The 25,116-nt window shown below is 34.8% G+C and overlaps 2 protein-coding genes across 4 annotated transcripts; one reads left to right on the top strand and one right to left on the bottom strand.

Annotated features, from left to right (window-relative positions):
* Positions 1-775: 775 nt before the first annotated feature.
* On the bottom strand, positions 776-11,092 carry LOC140046252 (sec1 family domain-containing protein 2-like). Of its 3 annotated transcripts, none has more exons than XM_072090825.1 (15): positions 11,046-11,092; positions 9,249-9,433; positions 8,619-8,834; positions 8,265-8,402; positions 7,911-7,985; positions 6,941-7,072; positions 6,490-6,662; positions 6,182-6,281; positions 5,615-5,739; positions 4,730-4,933; positions 3,158-3,300; positions 2,765-2,843; positions 2,207-2,362; positions 1,616-1,742; positions 776-1,450 (listed from the first exon to the last, which is right to left on the bottom strand). In XM_072090825.1, exons 2-15 carry the CDS (start codon positions 9,420-9,422, stop codon positions 1,364-1,366), a joined length of 1,929 nt encoding a protein of 642 aa, XP_071946926.1. In that variant the 5' UTR covers positions 9,423-9,433; positions 11,046-11,092; the 3' UTR covers positions 776-1,363. The 3 variants fall into 3 exon arrangements, with proteins under 3 accessions (XP_071946926.1, XP_071946924.1, XP_071946927.1); XM_072090823.1 differs by having other exon boundaries at positions 11,001-11,051; XM_072090826.1 differs by lacking the exon at positions 11,046-11,092 and adding an exon at positions 11,019-11,042.
* Positions 11,093-12,351: 1,259 nt separating this feature from the next.
* LOC140047191 (nuclear receptor subfamily 2 group E member 1-like) lies at positions 12,352-24,017 on the top strand. The gene is made up of 6 exons (XM_072092056.1): positions 12,352-12,482; positions 15,353-15,619; positions 20,420-20,713; positions 21,056-21,268; positions 22,058-22,225; positions 22,746-24,017. The coding sequence occupies exons 1-6, from the start codon at positions 12,467-12,469 to the stop codon at positions 22,985-22,987; spliced, it is 1,200 nt and encodes a 399-aa protein (XP_071948157.1). The 5' UTR covers positions 12,352-12,466; the 3' UTR covers positions 22,988-24,017.
* The last annotated feature ends 1,099 nt before the right edge of the window (positions 24,018-25,116 follow it).

The following is a 25,116-nucleotide window of genomic DNA, read 5'->3' as shown; positions in this document are numbered from 1 at the left end:
GCAAATTAAATTTGTAAAAATAAGCAGGCTAGCTGTATAGCGATGAAATAGTACGGGCTAGGTAATAATTAACTAAAATGTAGACACTTATACCAGTCCCTGGCTATAGGTAGAATGAGGGATACAAGGACGAAGCTATAATACAATGACAATTGTCAACAATACTGTACTATGTATGACGCTGTGCAATCAAAATAGCTAGATACCCATAGCCCTGATACCAGCTAAAAGTCAAATATTTTTCTAAACCAATCATGTACCATCTTCTATATTCATTCTTTATTCACCAATAGCAAATTGGAGCAAACAAAATAGCTTTCGCTAATCTAATTCACCTACAAGGTTATAACATAACACACCTGATTGTATTCTTGCAATTTGATTGGTCAATTACGCATCACGTGTCATTTGGAATTAGCCCTATCTAACGAAAAAGTGATATCTAATGGTGATAATGAACATGCTCTTTTGAGAATCTAGCTTCGGCCTAGAATTCTTCAATGATTTGATGGATAATTGAATAAAAGTAGGTTAAATAATGAATGTTTTGTATTCATTGAGTTGAGAAAACTTATTAAATATTCTCACCATCCAACTTATAAACATTCATTATTTGTATATATATATATATATAATACAGATTTTAAATGTTAGATCATATTATGTGTACTTACAAAAATATCCCACAGCTGTTCTTGTTTCCTTATACATGACACCATAATGAGAACTATCATTTTTTCTTTTACAATTTGTGCTTGTTTCTGAATGTTGCCTGGTCTGTTTTAGTCTAGACTGCATTTTCATTTAATATTTTTGAAAAGATAAATATTTTGGCACACATGGCGTTTCATACGTATAATACTTGAGCTCGAAACATAGTAGTTTCTGACTGGTGGACTAAACATAAAAAATACAATAACTACAGACTTGGGGTAAGTGTAGGTCTGAATCTATCAATGCAAGTAATTGGTATCCAAACTTACTAGCACTCTCAAATGTGATTTGATCAAGTGGACATTTTGAATGTGAAAACAACACTAAATGATAACCAGTATTACATATCAGTACTTATTCAGGTGAAACTTTCTTTATTTTTTACCAACATTAATTTAATAGAAATTTATTTCTGTGCCATAAGTTAAAGCATATATGTGTATGTGGTGTACCAAAATCTTTATATCAGTTAGAGCATCTTTATTTCATTCCTGTGTTGCGCCTCCTCTTATTCTTTACTCCATGATTAAATAATTTGAATAAATCTATTAAAATTATATTTTTGACTCTAAAAGCAAAAGAGCAATTATTAAAATAAAATATATATTTAAATTAAAATTCTATAAGAAATTAATTAAAAAAATTAAATTTATAAAATAAAATTATTAGAATTGTTGCTGAAAACCTTATCAACGATGTCGCTTGGTTTAAGAAAAGACGTACTACCAAGGAGAATCTGCAAAAAAATGACAAAAACAAATAAAAAATTAAAAATTTGGATTGTTTGTTGATTAAAAGATAAGATCTGAAAGATGTTGACTGTAAATAGCTACAATTTCCAATGCAATATTATTGTTATTAATTTTTCAGAAAATGTTTTAAAATTGTTTTTATCTCATACCTCTTGATTTGATTTATTTGAAATTTCATTGACAGCTTTCACTTCGGAACACGTCACTCCACCAATGACGAAGACAATTAAAAGTGGATGATCACTGGGCCGTGGTTTACTCACGTTCATGAACATTCTATTAAAAAAGGAACATAAATTACATTGTTTGTGGCAGTTATCTTAAATTGAATCTTGGGCTGCAGAAGGCATCTGCTTGGGCTGCAGAAGGCATCTGCTTGGGCTGCAGAAGGCATCTGCTTGGGCTGCAGAAGGCATCTTCTCTGGCTGCAGAAGGCATCTGCTTGGGCTGCAGAAGGCATCAGCTTGGGCTGCAGAAGGCATCTGCTTGGGCTGCAAAAGGCATCTGCTTGAAATGCTGATACCTTCCCATTAGACTGCTGGTAGTTTCATGATCTACACAGTACTGGATTAAATGTATCAGTATTTCAACCTGTTTATTTTTTGAGTATTTTTGGTCTGAATCAATGTGTCTTTATCTTGTCATTGTATTTAAAACGGTTGTAAAATGAGAAAGAATTAGATAAAAAATTAAGGATTTTATCAGACAAAAATAAATTGGAATCAAAATAATGCACTAACCTGAAACTAGTTTTAAGTCGATCACGAAGACCAGTAGATCTATGTTGTAAGTCAGTCAATTCAGGTTTAGAGGAGTCTACAATCTGCTCCAGCAAGTGCTGTATGAAAGACTTGTACGTACACGGAAATACATCATTTCCATCAACAACTATATCTCTGAAATAAACCATTATTTGGGTAAAAAAGTATTTGTTATTGATGCTTAGGCCTTAGAATTTAAAAATTCTCCTGTATAAATTAATACCACTTAAGTAAATATTTATTGAATTAGGTGGGAAATACCTTTATTGAAGTGTGATTGTTAAAAACGGTCACCAGCCCAAAGTTAACTGGCTTAAGAGATGTTGGAAACAAAATGCCACATGATTTGCCTAAAGCCCTGTCTACACTATCAAACTAGATATGACATCATCATGTTCATATATGGGCACATCACATTTTTTCGTCACATAAAGTTTGATAGTGTAGACAGATTCACATGAAGTGTAGATAGAGCATAGGAGCCCTGGAATAGGTAAGCAAGCATGTTAAACACTAAGTTCACTCCAAGCAACTTACCTAAATTGCTTTAAGTGTTCTCTTGCCATTCCAATATCATTTAACTGTTCAAAAATGGCATCAATACCTCGTTTTGAATCTGTAAAATATATTATATTAAAACACTGATTAGAGAAAATATTGTTGTCTGTTATGCAATTGTTCATACAACATAAAATGGACTAAAAAAAAATGGAGATAATTGTGGGATAGCCCAATAAATTGACTGTATATACATTTACCATATCAAATTTATTCTACTGCATTTACTGCAGTAACTACACTTTATTTACTCTTTAACCTGTTTATGCCATTATTAGCAAGCTTTTTTTGTAACCATACACAATTATTGCCTTATTATAAACCTAAACATAAAATATGATGTTTATTTAACAAATTAAAGAAAATAATCACCAAAATAAGACTGCATTTGTTCATTATTTGATGCTGCGTAATCAGTAAGAAGTTCTTTCAGTTCATCTTCATCTTCTCTTGAAATTGTTCCGTGCAAAGAGTACAGATAAACTAAACTCCTTAACATTTCTTCTGCATCTTCGCTAGAAGAAAGTAATAAATTGTTAAATTCTTTTCAAATAATTAAGCCATAAGACAGAAGAAAACTTTATTATCTCCAACAATCCGAAGAAATTAAAAAGAAATTACTATGGTGTTTTCTGCAATAAGTAATCACCAATATAATCTATTAACATGATAATACAAGTTTCCATAATTTTTCCTCATCTTATAGTATTTCTTCATTTACCTTTTTTTTTTTTTGGTTTTATTTGTCACAGGAGGAGAAAGGTCGTGCACAGTTGTTACAAAAGTTGGTACATAATGATTATTCAAGAATTATAAATATACCGAGTTTTAGTTTTACTATTAGTTTTAAGTAATGTTCCACACATATAGGAATTACTGACTCGTTGAGTCATAGTGGCCTAGATCACTTTTGTTTTTCCTGACCTGTTTTTATTATTGTTTTTTTTTGGTCAAATAAATAAGTGAAATGAAAAATAAAATGAAACAAGTTAATCTAGTCCGGATTGAACTATAATTAACAGTTTTTTCCCGTTGGTCATTAAGAGCCCTAATGGCTGATGAGAAAAAAACTGCTCATGGGCCAGTAATGTGTGATCATAGTTTGAATGGCCAATTTTGTATTTGTAATTTGTTATTGTATATATAATTATTTATTAACACTGGAACCAATCAATATTACATATCAGGCCCGTATCCAGGGGGGGGGGGGGGTGCGTTGGGTGCAGACGCACCCCCCCCCCCCCAAAGTCCCAAAAGGTCCACTATTTCCTTGGTTGGTATTTTTTCTTGTCTTGTTTAACTAAAGACAATATCATTATATATATACAAAATTCACATTATCAATGGTATACAAACAAAAATATGTTAATATAAAATGAAAAAATACCGGTAATGAAATTACGGAATCTGAACTGACTACAAACTCGATGTAAAACATGCGCAGTCGATCATGTGACGACAAGCAATAGCTTAGCGCTTCATGGTACGCGGTACACGGTAAAGTATTTGCTGGAAATACAGCAGACAACCGGAGGTAAAGACGTGTCTGGTGGAAATACAGAAACTATCGAATACGGCGCCCAAGCATGGGAAGGACGGACGACGCTGTCCGAGTTGGCCTTTAAAAACCTCATGAAAGCGTTATAGTTTCTGGTGTCCATCGTTCAACTAGCCCAAGCCACAACAAAGAGTCTTAAATCAGTCTTTAGAACGTCAAATAACGCAAATTTTGCCGGGGCCTTCGCCCCCTCGACCCTGGCAGGGGGCCCTTGGTGGCCCCCTGGCCCCCAGCCATTGTGGCTCGCTTCGCTCGCACCCCCCCATTATAAATGTTGCATACGGGCCTGCATATGTATGTATTTCATGTATGTTGGACAGAATCAAGTATTGAATTGAATTGTTGGATCAAGATGGCCTAAAAACTTATGAAAGCCTCTACTGTACCTTGTTTTTTCAGCGGCATTGTCTTTGTAAGAATCTATTAAACATGAGCTTGGTGAAGTTGATCCGCTTTTTGCCTGTAAAATCATCTTTTCTAACAATTTGTACTTGTCAAACGACTGCTGTTGTTGTAATGACTGCAGACAAGCCACACTTAATTGTAACAATCCACAGTTTTGCTCAAACGCCTTGCTGAACTTTTTAACACTGCAAGGATAAGTGAATGGTTTGTTATTGTTTATTTACACTGGGTAACCTCGTCAGTCAAAGACTGGTCTCCCAGATTATGATCAGTGGCTGTTATGCACTAGTACACCAGATTAATCCCTACTCGTCTCGAAAGATGTACTAGGTTCTTTAAAGTGCACATGAGCTAGATGTGTACACTGGAGCTACCGTTTATAGTCCTTATCTGAGAAGACTCGTTCTACCACCAGAACTAGGAGCAAGTAAGCCTAGAACCCTTGCCGATGTTAAGGCTACGTAATTACGGTTCCACTCACTCACATGGCCTTTATGAATAAGCACTGTTTGAAGCCCTAGAGGTGATTAAAGTTGATGTATTTGTAACACTAACGGTTGATTTTTGTAACACAATATAAATATGATTTCATTATCCATTAAAAACAGGAGCAAAATACTTTGAAGAAATACAGACAAAATATGTATCATTCACAAGCGCCTTGAGCACTTGGATATGTGCGCTGTATAAATCTTTTATTATTATTAATTAATATTTAGTTTAAATGTTGTTAAAACAATCCCTTTTTTTAAAATTACTAACTAATAACTAACTAATTTTCAATTCAACCTCTCCGAGCATAACCTAATTGTTATTAGAATGTCCAATGTGTTGTCATAAAATATCACTAAATCATTCATTCTTACTTAAACAACTCTAAATGCGACTTAAGCAGGTCCACTCCTCTACCCATCTTCATTGAAACCTGTGGATTTATCTTTTCCTTCGCTATTACATCAACTATTTGCCGATTCACTTCCATCAAACTCTCCTGAAAGAAATCAAATTTGTTAATCAAGAAGAAACAATTACTGCAACACTACGATCAATTATTACTCAAACCTATAATACATTGTAAATGATTATACAGTATATTATTAATGGGACACCCCTATTATTAATGGGACACCCCTATTAATGGAACACCCTTATTAATGGGACATCACTATTAATGGGACACCCCTAATAATGGGACATCATTATTAATGGGACATCCCTATTAATAATGGGACACCCCTATTAATAATGGGATACCCCTATTAATGGGACATCACTATTCAGGGCAAACCCTTATATTAAAGGGACACTTCCTTATAATAAAAAAACGGGGGAAATACATGTTTTAACACTATGGTTAAACACTATTCAGAGGACACTGTTATTACAAGTTTGTTGTGTTCAATATGTGTCTTAATAAGTGTTTAAATGGTTACCTTTGTTTTGCTCATTATTAGTGTGTTAAGTACATCACAACAGGTGTTGTCTTCAGGCTGTGCCAAACAACCAGGACTCAACACTGATCGTTTATTATTACTAAAAGAAAGAACAGAAAAAAACTACAGCTTAAATACAAGAACAATGAAATCAAAACTGTACTGTTGAAACCTTGACTACACTGTTAAATTTTGAAAGTCACTACTACAGTAGTCTGTTAAACCTTAAAATACTTTAATTAACTCAATGAATTTATGGATGAACATAAAATATTGTAAAGTGATTCCTAATAATAATATAATGTTACCTTTCGTTTGAACACAGCATGGACATGTCGATTGAAACATCTGTCGTATGACCTTTTAATCTGGTTAGAAACTCAAAGATTTTATCAGCTATCGTTTCAGAGGCGTGACTGACTGGCCCTGCAAGATCCAGTGTTCTGTCAAGCACAACTAATGATGCTCGCTTCGATGCGGTCTGCAAATAAATATTGTCATAATCATAATCTGTCTACAATATCAAACTTAATGTACACCATATTTGGGCACATCACACTTTTTTTGATAAACTAGTTTGATAGTGTGGACAGAGCCTTAAGGTGTAAAGAGAGACATTTTACAAACACAGTAGTATTCTCAATATGATTGTATCATGGAAGAATTATATTATATATTTAAGAAATAAACATAAGAGTACACCTAAAATGTGTAGTTTTGTTTTATAAACATTTGCATTTTAAGAAGTACAGTACATACCTTTCTTCTTAGCTTAGCAGATGGCAATGCCGCTAGTTGTGTGGCAATCTGTTGACTTGTTGCTCCAATGCAGTAGATGTCTTCATTTATTTCCAATCTTTCACACAAATCATCAAGATAAGAAATCATCAACTGAAAATAAAAAGGAAAACACTTTGAAATAGTTTAGCAGTGCAATTTTTATAGTAAAAAAATAAGTTTATTGGGACACATTAGGCTTACTTATTTACATGAGGTGGCTTCATGGATCAATTGATAACATTGGTGGGGAGATCATCAACAAAATCAAGCAAATAACTAGCATACCCTTGGTGTAGGCAGTGAGTCTTTAGCATTCAAATCATACATATGCTACAAAAAATGTATCGATTTTATTAAACGTTGGTGGATAGATCATCAACAAAATCAAGTAAATAACTAGCGGTGAAGTCTTTAGAATTCAAATCATACATATGCTACAAAAAATGTATTTGATTTTATCAAGTATAATACTTGCTTTGTTTGATTGCTAGCACAATAGCACCTACAATTTTTAAGTTATTGTCCTGAGTGTTTGGGTGTTAATACTGTAGGTATACAATTACAAAACATGGCTACCTTTTTCTGGAAAATTTTTCTCTGAAATATTTTGCCAAGTACTTCACTCAGTTTCTGAGTGCTTTCATTTCAGGATCTAATCTGGTAGTAAATAGCTCATAACATTTAAGTCAGAATAAGATAGATCAGTTAAATCAAAATAAGATAGATCAGTTAAATCAGAATAAGATTGATCAGTTAAATCAGTTAAGATTGATCAGTTAAATCAGAATAAGATAGATCAGTTAAATCAGAATAAGATAGATCAGTTAAATCAGAATAAGATAGATCAGTTAAATCAGAATAAGATAGATCAGTTAAATCAGAATAAGATAGATCAATTAAATCAGAATAAGATAGATCAGTTAGACTTATAAAGAATCATGATACATACTTTATATTCTGTCTGCATTTCAGGTGGTAACATTTCAAAATAAACATCAACATCTGAATCACTATGTTCACCAGTCTGGAGTAATTAAAAATAAGACTTCTATTATTGCTGTTTTTGTTAACAAACAAATTTATGAATATTAATTAATTACATTTTTTTAAATTAGAGGGCTAATTTCTGTTACAATGCTAATTTTAGTTCTTTTTACCTGTGCGTGGAATGGATGGAAATAGAACTCACTGACCAATCCCGAATGTTAAAAAAAAGGAGGGGGAGCACTAATATTAACAATCTAACAAAAATAGATATTAAACGCTCAAACGCAACCCACCCTATGCCGCTGCTTTAACTCACCTTAGAGGACAAACCTTTAATCTTCCTCAAGTCTGTTGTAAACATCGGAAAAAGTTTAGAAAAAGCTGGTACAATAAACAGATTAGAACAAACACTGAAGTCAATCAATGGTAGAAAAGATACGCTACATCGAGCATACTGCAACAAAAATACATCGTCTTAATTTTGTTTAGCTGGTTAAGCTCTGTCTACACTATCAAACTAGTTTGACAAAAAAAGTGTGATGTGCCCAAATATGGTAGTGATATCGTCATTGTGTCCATCACATTTTTTGTCACATTAAGTTTGAGGTTTATACTTTATTAACAAATTACTCAAATGCTAAAAATGTTTCAAGATTAATTTTCATCTCACCTTATACTTCATATAGTACTCGATGCGTTGCTGAATTTGCTTAAATACTGTTTTTTCGCCGGCATTTTGTTGATTAACAATTGGCTTGCTCGTACAAATGACAGTACAGTCGTGAAACTGACTAGCCTCTACAATGTCACAAATGGTATCCTGAACATCATTGTTTAGTTGTCTGCTTAGCACAAACACTGCTTTTGTGTCTCCTTTTTCTCCACACTAAAATAATAATTGATGGATGACTATCAGTATTTCTCAAATTCTCTAATTGGTCAGATGTTTGCCCTAGTATTCCTTTGATTGGTCAGATGTTTGCCCTAGTATTCCTCTAATTGGTCAGATGTTTGCCTTAGTATTCAGCTAATTGGTCAGATGTTTGATGAATAAATTAACAGATTTAAATTCAACATTTTGATTGATATGTCAATGAAATACTAATGTAATATAGCAATGATATAGTGAAGATGATCAGATAAATAATAATGATATTGATGATGATGCATAACAAATTGATAATAATGATTATGATAAAGTTGATGACACATGACAAATGATGATTATGATAAAGATGATGACACATGACAAATGATGATTATAATAAAGAAGATGATGTGGTGTAAATTATAGTATCACCTCAAATGCATTAAAATCTTTGATAGCGATTGCTCCTGCATTAAAAACAGAGTCGACACTAATAGACCAATGAAGACACTCGGCACTGAAATCATCAAGGAACACTACAGCCTCAGAAACGTGTTGTAATAATGCATCCCATGATGCACTCTGGCTCTTCTTTAAACAATTCATTCTTTTATCTCCTTTTTTTAAATATATAAAATATAAAATATATAAACAAATCAGGCAAAGAACATTAATTCTAAACCGCCCGGTGATATACTGAAATTTAATTAATTAATTTGAAACGATAAAGATAAGGAAATCTGTGAGAATGAGAAAAAGTCGCCCCAACCGAGACTCGAACTCGGACCGCCTGCTTGATATGCAGATGTCCTAACCATTAGACCACTGGGGCTTTCATGGTATTGTTCAAACTCGATTGGATAGCGACTCTTTAACATTCTCGGCGTGGTACGGCGGAACAGCACTAGTCCTCAGTTGTACGCACGCGCACCAGAGATCAAATTGATACGCCCTCATCTTACAGTATTTTTGTTATGCGCGATTTGAACGATTTGCGCAATTTGAAATTGCGCCAAAAAATCCTTGCGCAATTTGAAATTGCGCAAAGAATTCTTGCGCAATTTAAAATTGCGCAAGGATTTTTTTGCGCAATTTCAAATTGCGCAATCAACTTGCGCAATTTCAAATTGCGCAAGAAAATCTTTGCGCAATTTTAAATTGCGCTGCACAATTTGTAAATTGCGCAAGATAGTTCTTGCGCAATATGACACCTTTGCGCAATTTGAAAACGAACTACAATCGGTATTATAATAATTTATTGGAAACTAAATAACTCAAAATAAAACATAATAAATGCGAAGATAACATGTGTATAATAAATACATAACATTTATTATTACAATTAAATAATATTATCACTGTAACTTGAAATAAATCAAAATAAATGTAAAAATTAAGTTTTTAATATTAGTTTAAGCTAGGGCATGTAACCTAGTCAGTATCAGTAGTCCAGACCCTAGCTAGGCTAGAGTAGTATAGCCGGCCGCCCGCGCCGCGCCCGCCTGGTGGAACACCACCGCTTCGTTTTCCTTCGTCGGTTCTTCGACGGTATGCTAACTTATAACAATATTTGCACTACTAAAATAAGGAAATGCGATATTTATCTTTAATTTTGAATCATTCTTAGAAATTACTATATAAATATGGGTGTGCATGATTTCACAATCTGTCGAAAAACCTTGCGCAGTTTGCAGATTACTTGCGCAATTTAATACGTTGCTTGCGCAATTTGAAACACATGTTTCAATTCAAATTGCGCAAGGATTTTTTTTGCGCAATTTCAAATTGCGCAAATCGTTCAAATCGCGCATAACATTTTTATTCATAAAATTCATTTTTAAATATAAAATATACAAATGAAAATATGTGTAAATTTTTTAGTATATAGTAAGTAAAGATTAATTTTAAAATGCAAAAACTAGTCTAATCTAATATCATTACTAGCCTCCGCTCTTTGACCTAGGCCTATACTCTTTAGGCCTAGGCCTAGCTATCTAAATAAGCTAGCTGGATAGAGAAGTTTACAGGCCTACCTAGCTAGCTAGCTAGCTAGCTAGTAGTAGTAGTAGGCCTACTACTACTACTAGTAGTAGTAGTACTAGCGGGCCCATATATATAGTCTAGCATATCATTATATGTTATATGAATTGTACAAGCTCAAAATAATAATCATATTTAATATACTTATTAATGTTTAGTTACAAACAAACTGCTGCTGTTAAAAAGTACCTGCTCCATTCAAGCGTGACAATTCTCCATGTACGTACGTGTCAAAGGTTGGTTGGGCCGCGGGAGGGGAACCCCACGTCGTCATGAGGTATAAAAATATACCAGATTGGTAGATGAAGCACGGTCGACTTTTCAACTACCGTACGTCTGGATGATAGAATTGATCGGAATAGCTGGGGACTGTTCGAGTTTGTACTTCCTCGTGATTGGTCAAATTAGGCCTACTGTGTACTTGCGTTAGTGTGGGAACCAATTTTTATGGGGAAAACCCCGCAAATAATGTCTTGTCACAAAATACAGCGCAGGCTTACGTAGCGGCCGCCTATTGTTTTTTTAATGGTTTTATTTATTTATTGTAGACGGAGTGAGAGGGGGGTGGACAGGGCCGTAACTCTTGCCAACCGAAACTAGGCTAGATCCCTCCTCCTTTTAATGCCTCCTAGCAACAACATGGTACATTAAGGGATCGTATCATTGAGACTTTAACAGGCATATTCACCATCATGTGGTGTTTAGGTAACAAACCATGGAATTAAGATGATCCCTGAATTCACTCAACCATTGCATCTTGCACTTGGGTGAGCTCCATGCTTTCTCTACCAAGCAGCTGGCTGGGCACGTCACACGCACGCCGCGGAGACCTATATGTAGGGGAATACCCTTTTATGTCAAGCAAACAACTATGCTCTGTGTACGGCTAGCTCCAGAACCACGATGTTCAGCAGTTATCAAATAAAATTTATCTTGTAAACTTTAGTGTTAGGTTTTTATATTTTAGTTAAAATATATTTTATATTCTTATGTCTTATGCCTAGGCCTGTAGTAAACAATCGTAGTGTTGTGTTAGTATGCCCAGCAAAAAAAAAAGTGGGAGGCCAAGCGGAACTCGATCCCCCCGATACCCCCCTGGTTACGGGCCTGGGTGGAGAGTATAGTATAAAATAGAATAACAATTAAACATAGGCCTAAAGCAAAGTACAATAACCGGTTCTGGCTCATGCATGATGAAAGGATCCTCGCGTGAGCTCAAATGGGTACGAAAATTACTTATTCACGCAGGTACCACTGATAGCAAAATCTATAATTCTTAGATTTTGTTCAATATATTAATTGTTCTGTATCCGCAATCAATTGACATCTAGTTAATCTTTGGTAATCGATAACAGTGAAAGAACAATAGGCTAACAAACGGTGTTTGTGGATTCAGTCAATTAGAGAGCAGGACAAGACGCATCTGTGCAATTCACACGGTTAAAAGTGTGATCATACAGTGTTCTATATTTATGTTAGTCTGGGCTCAGTAACCCGTGTAAATGGACACAAACTCGGACGGAAGACGAATTAATTACTTAGGCCTACACGCGTTGTGTCTGATGTAATTATAGCTAAATAGGATAATTAATTACTGGTTTTTTTTCTAAATGGAGGAATCTATCGGTAAGTTGATAAACAATTCGTATTGTTATTAAAAAGTTTCTTTTCAATTATACCTAACTTGCTGAGCATAACTAATACATACCTTTTTTATAAACTTTTAATTTGAAGCGAATTATTTTAAATATAATATACACACTGAAGTTACGTTTGTAATGATTTTGTTGATAAGTTTAGATAGGCCTTCTAATTATTGTGTATCATAAATTATCTTTTAATGGATTTTATAATCAACGTTTAGTTGGCATCAACATATTCAACACTAGACCATTGCTGATTTCCAAATATTTTTTTTAAAATTTAAGTCCAACTATTAGAATAGGCATGTAGGCCTGGTTATTTTTGTCACGCCTATATCGATCTCTCTCGTTTACACAACCATCATGTATTTTTAGTCGTGGTACCAATAAGTTCAAACCTCGGGTACATGACAACCAAACTACTGTTGATAAAACCATGGACCCGAATACAAGCAGTTTCACATGAAAAGTAGGCTAAATGAAAATTAATCTTGCCAAATATTGTTGAAATAAATAAATTAGATTAGAAGGCTTTGCTTAAATTCTGGTTGGGTGTTTCTAAATTGCACTAGACAGACATGTTATTAAAAAATATAAAAACATGGCAGTAAAAATGCCGAATTGCGTTTAAATTTACAAAATATGTATAAAATTGGTTAAAATTACTTTATAAAAAAAATACTGCTATAGGTCATAAAAAACTAAATTTGAACATCAAAATACATATATGAAGAAAGAGTAAAACTACATTAAAAGGCAAAATTACAAATTATTGATTTAAAACTAATCAAATATGGAACGAGACTGCAAAAATGACATTTGGTATCACAATGAGTTTCAACAAACGTGTGTCTATCCCTAGTATTATAAAAAGGGTTGTAAGATAAAAAAAAAAACATGTGTTCTAGAAGAATCTCTACAGAGGCTTTTGGGAAATAAGGTTCTCGACGTCTATCAATCAATCTAAGCGCAGTTCGACCAGGGCATCATCGTAGGTGGAAAAACCACAGCCAAAAATATTATCAGCTATAATTGAAAATGTTGATAGCTCAACAAAATGAATATAGGCCTACAGTAGTACATTTCGCCACGGGTAAAACACTTGTTTCTCCATGAGTGTACTAAATTATGTAAACGTTACTTGCTGCTTGCGGATGTGATCGTATTGTATAGGCCTACCAGCTGTTACACTCCAGCACCTTGATCATTAGATAGATATCACAAGATAACATAATTAATCATTGTTTACTTAATCTATTAAGTAATGTTGCAATGATACCAGTATACCACTGTTAGGTTCCAAAGCAACCGGAACAAATTAATACCATAATTGTTTACAAAATTATATTAACGCTAAGAATTGCTCATTTTGGTCCTTTGGTGTATCCTGAGCACATGGTTTGCAATAGGACGCAACGCAAGGACGTAAGCGCAACGCAAAGTTATAACCAATCACAAGCGATTGATTAGCCTCGAGTGATTGGTCAATGTGCTTGCGTTGCGTCTACGTCCTTGCGTTGCCTCCTAGTGGGAACCAATCTTTACACCCGTCTCCCCTTTATTCTATGCCGGCATTTACAAATTATTGTTTTGATTAGTTAATGATAATAAGTGAGAAAATGATTTAGGTATTTTTTGTCGGGTTGCTCATTCATATAATAGTTTAGTTCAAATGATTCCTTACATCGATATTTTTAGTTGTAATACTTCTGCTTTTTAAAAGAAATAATAATAATCTGATGACGATCATATCCATGGATAATATCAAATTACAGACAATTAGAATATTGACAGATTTTCTATTTTAAAACATTTTTTCTTGCCCATGTACGTGACCGTGTGCTGAACTGGGGTAAACAAGTCTGGCAAAGTGACGACTTTTACAGAATTTGCGTTAAATAAGCCTTGGAGATGAAGCCTAGACAAACAGTCCGAATAAACCAGCCGACAGTTCAATCTGAATGTCTTATTGTCTCAATCGAGTTTTATATTTACATTAAACAAGTCTGTTCACCGTTGTTGGAATTCGGCATCGGCTACATAGCAGCTTTTATACAAACAATTCAATTATGTATTGTCATGATTGATCAGAGAGAGGCGAGAAGTTGAGCGGTAGTCGGTTTATCGACAAGTAGTCGGGGATACAGCGTGGGAAATGCTTGCACGCGGTACGCGCTCCGGTTAAATAGCGATCAATATAAATGATCTGATTAAATTCAGATTTAGAGTATTTTGTATAGGAACAACAAAAACTTGACTTTGTGACTGTGATTTCCTAATTGAGTTGCTTTGTTACGTTTGTTGTTGATAAAAATGTTGACACATTTGGATTAAATACGCAATCGATCGAACACGAGTTCCAAACAAACATCTATTCAAAATTTACTGATCCTGTTGAAATTCATTTTTTTAAGGAAATTGGTTAATTATAAATCACGCGTCATAATCAATACATTGGGAATGTATCCATTTTGTAATTAGGATTACTGATGAATTCAAAACAATTTGGCAAAACTCGGATATCAGACCACCAACAGTCAAATCCCATAGAAAAAGATCAACAACAATTGAATTTTATGTCTAATTGAATCTGAAGAATTGGGGAAAATTGCTCTTTCCTTTCAATACATGTAATTATTACAATATGTAAAGAATTAGTACTAAAGATAGTATAAAATTGACTTCGGAAAACTGCGGTGATCATTGTATATTGGTATCAAAACAGTCAATAATGTTGGTAAATTGCTTACCATATTTATTTTCTTCAGAAGCAGTTCGTCAAAAGATCGACGGAACAGATTTTTTAAAGCAATGCTTTATCAAAATCTATGAATTGTTTTCTATTTCTTGAAGGATTGAATTTGACACAATGTCCAGGAGAGCTAAGCCCTAGTCAGAAAGCCGAAATTCTATGTCAAGTGTGTGGCGACAGGAGCTCAGGGCGACATTACGGCGTCTACAGTTGTGACGGTTGCCGGGGTTTCTTCAAGAGGAGTGTTCGTCGTAACTTGGGTTACGTATGCAAAGAGTCCAGCAACTGTGTCGTTGATGTCGCCAGAAGAAACCAATGCCAAGCCTGTCGATTCAAGAAATGTCTCGATGTCAATATGAACCGTGACGGTAAGAAATAGGCCTATATTTGTTTATTATTCTCCCATCTTCATATCTAGTTTTAGCAATAGCTTTGTTAAGACGGTTACGAAATATGCGTAGGTGTAGCCAAAGTCACCGAGTCCTCGTCACCAAACACGTTTATGCATAACATGAATTAACCACGAGTAAATCATTTTCCAAGATGTAATTTTTACAAATTTGGAAACATTAAATACTTTATTAATTAAAACAATTAGACATTCGAATACAACATTGATGTGTCATGGCACGCAGGAGAAATTTTCTAACAGGTTTTATAAAAACGTTCATTGAAGAACATTTTTTTCTAGCCCTGTACTGTATTCTCTTTTTTTAAAGTATAATAATTTGGAAAAGCAGGTTGGGCTATAACATTTTGTGCTTGAATGCTTTGACGAATTAATATATTTCACGATCAACAGACAACTCAACAATTGGTAACTTATTGATAATCTTTGCCTTTCACTTAAGATCGAAGAACATGCTCTTAAGTTGCTCGCCTTGTTGGATATTTGATAGTTTAAAGAAGTGATACCAAACAAAAGCTATTATTCTACCTAAGAGGCTATTAATCTATAGACTGTTTAATTATTTAAGAATGTGTACTATAAAGTATAAGCGATCACGTATTTAAGTACGCGTATGTTAAAGAGAACCGGTATCCGTTGCTAAATGTTGCGTCGAAAGTCGGAGCAACGACGCGACAGAAAATGACGTAAACGAAACATTTGACAACTCACCCCCGAGGAGCCGTGGCTTGCCATTGGTCATCAATTAGGACTACTTTATGCTTGCGTCATGGTTTTGTGTATTTCAAACTCATAAACATATTTTATGTAAAGTCTTTGGTCTGCTACCCTACAACCAAAGAATAAGGAGAAGTAAAATAGGCATGTTTATGAAATGTTTCACATTTTTTATTCGCGTACTTTAAAATGTGCGCGTACACCACATATCTAACGCGCATACTATTGCAGACAGATCAACCATTTCTAAAGATTTGTGAATGTGTATTATTTCCTGTCAGCTGTTAATTACTCGTAGAGGCACGATCAAATTTTCTAAACGTTCGATGATCGTTTGTCGTCATTAGTAATTGATCGACGTATTTCATCGACAAATTTGCTCAGCCATTAATAGTGAATAGAAGCCATACTTCTTTATAAACGTCAAATGAGAACTAGCCAGTGTTGCAGCTAGCAGACGATCAATGATGGTACACCGTCACAGATCGTAGAGGCACGCGACTATTTGGTTTTATTGACGTTGGGCACATATAACAATCAGCCTATAGGGAATTCGGTGATTTCCGCTTATTTGCTCTCATTGATTTTTTAACGTCAACAGTTCAAACATATTGGTATATACTGTACTTTTGTTACTTCATGTTTTATATTCCATCTGGTTTTCAGTTTTGGTTCACATTGTCGCGCGAAACATGTTAAATACCAAAACGTGTTTCTGGGCGGTTTTTTTTTAAATTATAAGTTCATAATGCAGCTAGAAACAAAAAATATTTGCTTTTATAAGAACGATTCTTTCTAATTTGAAAATGGGTTAAGTTTTAGATGAATTGTAACAATCGACGTGATGTTTGTGTAAATAAAAACAAATGACTATAACGTCTTAAGGCCAACTCAGGCCCGACTCGAAACGTCTCGACTCGTGTCAGTGCTGTCCGAGTTGAATCCCGACACAAGACGACTCCTCTTGAGATAGCGTCGGGCGTAGTTTTTAGCTCGTCGCGAGAACTGTAATTCGTCGTACAACGCTGTCTGAGTTGGCCTTTACAAATTAAATTTCTATTCTATTAAGTTCAAATTTAGAGGATGCATTCAAAATTCATTTCTGTCATTATAGTATGTCAATTGAATAATATCAATAATTTCTTTTGATCCGTCTGATCACATTCAATATTGTCAGTCAAGTATGTACAATCTCTCACCGTTCTTCTCGTCCTTGAATTCACTGTGTGAATGCAACTTATCGATGTAAACTAAATTAAGGCCAATTCACACACAATAATTGAATGTTCACGACGTAAATGCATTTGGTGGCTATGGTAGCAAGTAATGTGACAAATAGGACATTTCCAAGCAAACTACATAATATATTTCAAAATTCGTATGGCACCGGTAAGTTTTTAGCGTAGGCTAATCTGGGTTCCAGACGGAGTTTTGATTTAATATTAGTAAAAGGATAAATATTTTGGCACATATGGCGTTTACAGAAAAAAATCGAAATAAAAAAAATAAATAAATAAGACAATAATACAGACTTGGGGCAAGTAGTCTAGGCGTAGGCCTACACAACACGTTAGGAATTGAGAGCGAAAAACGCGATGGAATAATCGATAAATCGAGTTTTAAACCATTCCATAAACGTCATCATTTTAAAAGCTATTTTTAGTATCTATATTTAGATCTCGAGTCTAAAATTACTTATGCGTCTAGAAATATATTGACTGGGTGAAAAACGGGTCAAGATGAGGTCTTCCAATAAAGTGTCGATAATAATGAAGTCATGTAGAAAGTATGACGCAAGATAGCTATCAATTTTACAATTTAAGATTATGATCGTTCAATTACCGTGATGATTTATAGTTGGGTGTGGTTAAGAACACTTTAAAGGTCAAAATACTCACTAAAGCGTGGTTCCCACTAGCGACGCAACACAAGGACGTAACACAACGCAAGTGAATTGACCAATCACAAGCGATGGCTTATTCGCTTGTGATTGCTAACTATCTATAACTTCGCTTGTCAGTGGTTAAAGCGCTTGCGTTGCGTTTACGTCCTTGCGTTACGTTCTAGTGGGAACCACGCTTAAGAAGTGTTCAGCCCAGAGAGGTGATATTAAGTCGAAGATCTTTAAAGATGTATTGTCCCCCTGAAAAAATAATTCTTAACAACATTTGTTTGTTAAATATATCATTTTAATGTCACCAAATAGTTATCTACTTTGACCACCAACAATTGGATCGACAAAAATATATATTTACCTATAAAACTGTAATTTAAAGCAAAAAATAGGGTTCATTGAATTTACGCCGTTAATGTAACATAATAGTTATCCACTTTCACCAAAAATTGGATCGAAAAAAATGTATTTATCTGAAAAACTGTAATTTAAAGCAAAAAATGGTCAAATATGGGTCCAGCCATTGGGTTTTTGGTTAAATTTTACCATTTATTTGTCATTTTATGAGTTAAAACATTTTTTTTATATATTTTTTACATCCTTAATGTCTTTGTTTCAACCTAACATTACAAAACTTTTCCAAAGTCAAAAATATCATCAACACTTACGTTTGGTCGTTGGCGTTTAAATTGTTACGTAACGTTTCCACTAGACGCGACGCAACACGTTTGACCAATCACAAGCGATAGATAATCCGACTGTCGCTTGTTATTGGTCAACTCACTTGCCTTGCGCCAACGTCCTTGGGTCCAAGTGGGAACCAAGCTTATATATTATTACGTTAAGATTGGTTACGTTAGTGGTGTACCGTATTTTCAAATCCGGTTTAATATCAATTACTCTTTCAATTTGAACTTGATACGGTGATAAAGATAGACTGAAGTCTAAAAGTCATTAACATCTAGGGTATAAAACACTTAGGATATCAACATATGTTCTGTTCCCATTAATATGTAATACGCGCCATGTAAAGAGTGTATCGATGTCCGCATGTAACCTGTAGGCCTACTTTCGGTTTATTTATAAGCTCAATACGTTTTCATTTTCACACGGTTCACCCGAACTGTAGTTAGTAGTAGTAGTAGTGATTTAGTCAATGCGCTGCGCGTGATTAAGTCAAAGCGCTGTGCGTATGTCTACGTCACGACGCGCTCTTTGCGTCAAAAGAAACCACGCTTAAAATACCGAACAGTCTTACCGTAAAGGTGTCGCTCATACTATACTCATCTTCCTTTCTATTTATAACTGCCGATATATTATTTATAGATTTACTTTACGATCTTTAAATACCATATAATACATTAACAAATGCGTGAATAAGTCAACTGGATAATACCAAATACAGAAAATCAATTGGTTCTTGAAGTGTGCTGATCGTATGTAATTGTTTTATGTCGAATAGTTCAAGTGCAGTCATTCGCAATCAAGGTTGAAAAATCAACCATGATATACGTCACGTCATGAATTTCAGGTTAATTATTCCAGACATCAAACATAACGGTTATTAACTTTTAGATGAGCTTTTAATTATCTAATAATCGACAGTATCCAGCCACACCTTTCAATACTAAAATGCTTATATTGATCAGTTTGCTTCGTCGTATCTTCGATCATGGAGAAAATAAATATTATACAATACAGTAGTTAAAAATAGATTTTGTCTTTCTTGCGTACGTAATGGTCGGTAAAGCTTGGTTCCCACTAGAGACGCAACACAAGGACGTAACGCAACGCATGAGTTGACCAATCACAAGCGATGGATTATTCGAACTGCCACTTGTCATTGGTCAACATGCTTGAGTTGCGTTTACGTCCTTGAGTTGCGTCCTACTGGAAACCAAGCTGTAATGCTTGGTTTCCACTATAGACGCAATACAACGAGTAAAGGGATTTGACCAATCACAAGCGATGGATTTATTCGACTGTCGCTTGTCATTGGTCAATTCGTTTGCGTTGTCTACGCTACGTCCTTTCGTTGCGTCCTAGTTGGAACCAAGCTTCAATCTTATGGAAACTTTCTAAAATGTTCCAGTTTAAGTTTCCTACTGTAGGCCGATATGCAATCGTAATTTTATGTCTTAATTACAGCCGTGCAACATGAAAGAGCACCGCGGTGTTACCAGTTCAGACGAGAAAGTCCAAATTCTGAAGATTCAGTAGGCCTAAGCCCGACCAAAGAAGACCAATACAGAGCTCTCCAACGTGAGGATCCAAGACGATCCGGCTTTACCCCAGTCACCCCTGAATACGTAGCCCGCTTGCCTCCACCATCGGCAACTGATGTTCGTAGCAACGGGTTCTTCACAAGTCTCATACAAGCTGAACCACGCCTGGAGATCAAAACCGGGCAACCTACTGGTCAACAAGGCAACGACAATCTTGGTAAAATATGATTTTTATTTTATTAGTAAAGCATTAAACATTGTCCGTCATCACAGGAGGCAGATTCAATCCCTACATTTGGAATAGTGTAAAAGTCATGACAGATCATTTCACCAATTTATGGTACTGTATAGTGTTTGGCTCTATTTCAAAATCCTAGATCTGCCACTAGTCGTAGTCGTTGTCTAGTCTCACCTTAACTTTCGCACTAACGGTACATTATGCTCAATCAATGTTCTATCAAGAGTGAAATTACAATTACAATTTCACTCTTTCCTGCTTCTATTTATCTCGTATCTAATCAGTATTATCTGATTCCATCATTTTGTTTGTTTACTGTAGGTGAGAGGGTGAACGGTGATGTACTGTTTGTCAATCCGACAGAGAATGTCTACGAAGCTGCCGCTAGGGTCTTATTCATGACAGTCAAGTGGGCCCGTGGTATACCCTCATTCCTGTCACTTCCTTTCCGGGACCAAGCAATCTTATTGGAGGAAACTTGGAGTGAACTGTTTATCCTGAGTGCTTCGCAGTGGTGTGTTCCGTTAGATCTTGGTTAGTATTACACAATTATCAAAGGCTACGAAACCATGTAGAGGTTAATTTACACAGACGAGTGGTGACGGTAAAAACATAATATAGAATCTATGTTATTATTTCTGACCATTTACACAAAACGCGGAGCGGACGGTTTTTATCAAGAGTGAAATTTACTCTTCTCTGGTTCTATTTATTTCGTATCTAATCATTATTATCCGATTCCATCATTTTATGTTTACTGTAGGTGAGAGGGCGTGGTTCCCACTAGAACGCAACGCAAAGTGATGTATTGCGTAATCACAAATGGGAACCGACGACGCAACAGTGCTGCAAAACTCGCCGGTTTGATTTCACGCAGCCGGGGAAAACACAATTATTGGAAGGGCATTTATTTACGTTGCGTAGGTTGCAAGTGAAAGCTTGGTTCCCACTTGCGACGCAACGTAAGAAAATGCCCTTCCAATCATTGTGTTTGCCCCCGCCTGCGTGAAATCAAACCTTAGATGTTTGCAGCACTATTGCGTCGTCGGTTCCCACTTGTGATTACGCAATACACCACTTTGCGTCGATAAGTTGCTGCGTTGCGTTCTAGTGGGAACCACGCTTTAGGATAGATACAGATCGGCTACGCGATTTTTCTTTTTTTTTTTCTTACCGTTACCGCTCGTCTGCGTAAATTGGCCTTGATGGAATAAAATGACACTTTACATAAAAATACAGATCCTACCGAGAGCGATGGCAATAATGATACTTCTACGGAACTACCTAGACCAATCTAACAACATTCTTTGGTTTTATTTGCAGGTATGGCTATCGCATCACCAGGATTTCTAGCCAAATTAGAATTGGGTGAAAATTTAGAAGTACTTGCCGATATCAGACTTATGCAAGATGTTATGGCGCGCCTAAAACACATGCGAGTCGACCCAGCAGAGTTCGCGTGTCTCAAAGCAATTGTCCTTTTCAAGAGTGGTACGTATATTTACTTGTTTCTGTTGTCCACTAAGGAGGACCATTCCCATTGGTCATCACCTGCATGTGATCGATCAATCGCAACAACACACCACAACTCAACAAACCACCGAGTACGTACAAAATACGCACGTACGCACATCGGGACACACATACATCCGCCTACTTGAGTACAATGGTTCCAAAGGAACCAAAACTCAATGTCTGATATTTATAAATGCCATAATTTTTTTGTAAGATAATCTATTTTAGAAATTCTTCCCAACACACAACAAACCACCGAGTACGTACAAAATACGCACGTACGGAAAACGGGACGCACATACATCCACCTACTTGAGTGCAATGGTTCCAAAGGAACCAAAACTCAATGTCTGATATTTATAAATGCCATAATTCTTTTGTAAGATAATCTATTTTAGAAATTCTTCCCAACAAAATACATAAATGCATTGAGAACTTAGGTCCTCTGTTGGCGTTATTATGACACATTCAATGTTAATATTTTTATATTCGCCAGATATTCGAGGGTTGCGACAACCAGCTCAAGTCGAAGCCATACAGGATCAATCTCAGCTAATCCTGTCAGAGTACATAAACTGCCGATCGCTTGCACACAATGTCCGCTTCGGAAAGCTTCTCCTCCTACTACCATCCATAAGAGCCATCAAATCAAAAACAATCGAAGAACTATTTTTCCGTAGAACAATCGGTAGCGTACCTATCGAACGATTGCTTTGTGATATGTTTAAATCAAGTTGAAACGGACAGTGGCGGAGGAATATACCAAAGACAGCTGTTGTAGTGGGCTAAAAAAGTGATTTATCTAACTGTAAAAACACTTTCGAAAATAGATTTAATAATTGTATCTATATATAAACAAAATGTAATTTTAAGATTGACGGGCACCATGCAACATATTTTATGGAAATAATCGTCTGGAAAACCTACCCTATTTATCTAAGGTATCCCGCGAAATGTAAATTTAAAAACACAGTAGTTGATTCATTTTCGTCACTTATCACGTCTCGATTCGCGTTGTGTAGTTACTTCAGGATGTGCGCCTTATTATGATATAAATATCAACTTTGATTACAGATTTTTAATTTTACCAATGGGTTTTTTCGCTAACCCATTTCAAACGCTGTAAATTATTAATTTAAATAATTTCCATTTATAAACCAAAGACAAACCATTATATATTAGGGATTGACCTAGTTTTTAAACATATTATTGTCTCTTGTCTACTAGGAGTGTCTTATGAATAGGGTTTGTAATTAAACACATTGTCTCTTAATATCCGTGAATAAGTGCATTTTGTAGGATTGTAGATAATAAATAAAATCATTTTGTCAAACAAAATGATTTATTCACATTGTCTCTTGTTTATTTCATGTGAAAATGTCGCCTTTATATAGGTGTCCCAAATGAGGGGTTGTACTGTGTAATATATTTTGCTTCTTATACCGTTGGCAGTTGACGTTCATCTTCCATGATTATTTTAACAAAGATAATCATTTTATATTTAATTTAAAAAATGTTTTAATTTTTATTTATACATTAGTGTTGAGTACAACTCATGATCAACAAGCAATAAATGTACATACAAATAACAATAATATAACAAAATGCAATAAATTTATGTATAATAAAACATTTCTTGAAAATATGAATAAATTTAAGAATTTTAGTTACTGACTTTTCTTCTTTCCTTTTTTCGACTACAAAATAATTAAAGTGGTTTCTTTAAAAAAACAACAAATATTGAAAATAAATTGTGTTTTCTAATTTCTGGGGAAAGTGTAATCTACTGTAAAATGCAACAAACACTGTACAACTAAAGACACTAGCATTTCCATTACTGAATATGCTGGGAAATTAGGCAACCATCATCATTCCAGAGAACGTTCTGGAGTTCAATTTCCAGCGAATATATCAATATCTTAGACTATACTGTCAAATTATTGAAACAGTGCTCTTAGACTACACATTTTGATACACTAATATCTCTATTTGGTACCTGGTATGCATCAGTCCTCAAATTTTGTAATAAATCAATTACCAGGTATTGATTCCCTCTATCCTCTGTACAAAGAGCCTACCTTCTATACTTTAGTTGGACTTTTGTATGGAAGGCCACATGAGTCAAATATTCTCTGCATAAAAAGTTTGTGTGCAGGGTGTGTCTTTGTTACGTTATGATTATGACATCACTGATAGTAAAGTTCAAGATTCATTCCATCATGAATTTCATCTGATTTTTAGATATTGAGGAAAAAACGTTGATAATGGCATGAAATAACACTGAATAAATTAATAATACTAACAAATTAATTGTCCAACCAACCAACATATGCGTGCATAAATTAAGTCATATTTGAATGAAGGGAGAAGGGTGATATGACGTCATCATCATCACATTTTTGTCACATAAGGTTTGATAGTGTAGACAGAGATTAACAATGATGATGCCGGTTGTAATGATTCTTATAATACAATAAGGATACAGTCATCTAATGAGATGTGATTCTTGTACACTGTATACCATTTCTTGATAACTATTCTGTCCCATTTTGTACCAGTCTGAGCTGCAACTATCTTCTTTAAATCTCCTATTGTGTCTGAACCGCTGGTAAACAAAATTAAGGATTAAAAACAGACTTTCTGTTATAAGAAATGTTTACAAAGAGACTGAATACAAAGCTTGGAAAATGTTACCAGTGGTTTTCTAATGAGACAGGCAGAAAATGCAGTTTTCGTCTTTTTAGTTCAACCTAAATCTATTAGTAGCAGTAGTAAAGAGCTTAAAGTTAATAAATTTATACATTTACTGTATCAGAATATTTTCCATATCAGAAATAATCGGGAAAAATATAACAGTAGGACAATTA

This window comes from Antedon mediterranea, chromosome 4, assembly GCF_964355755.1.
Source record: "Antedon mediterranea chromosome 4, ecAntMedi1.1, whole genome shotgun sequence".
In the NCBI taxonomy this organism is placed as follows: Eukaryota; Metazoa; Echinodermata; class Crinoidea; order Comatulida; family Antedonidae; genus Antedon; species Antedon mediterranea.
The sequence above is the reverse complement of the archived record's forward strand: the minus strand, read 5'-3'. Positions and strand labels throughout refer to the sequence as shown.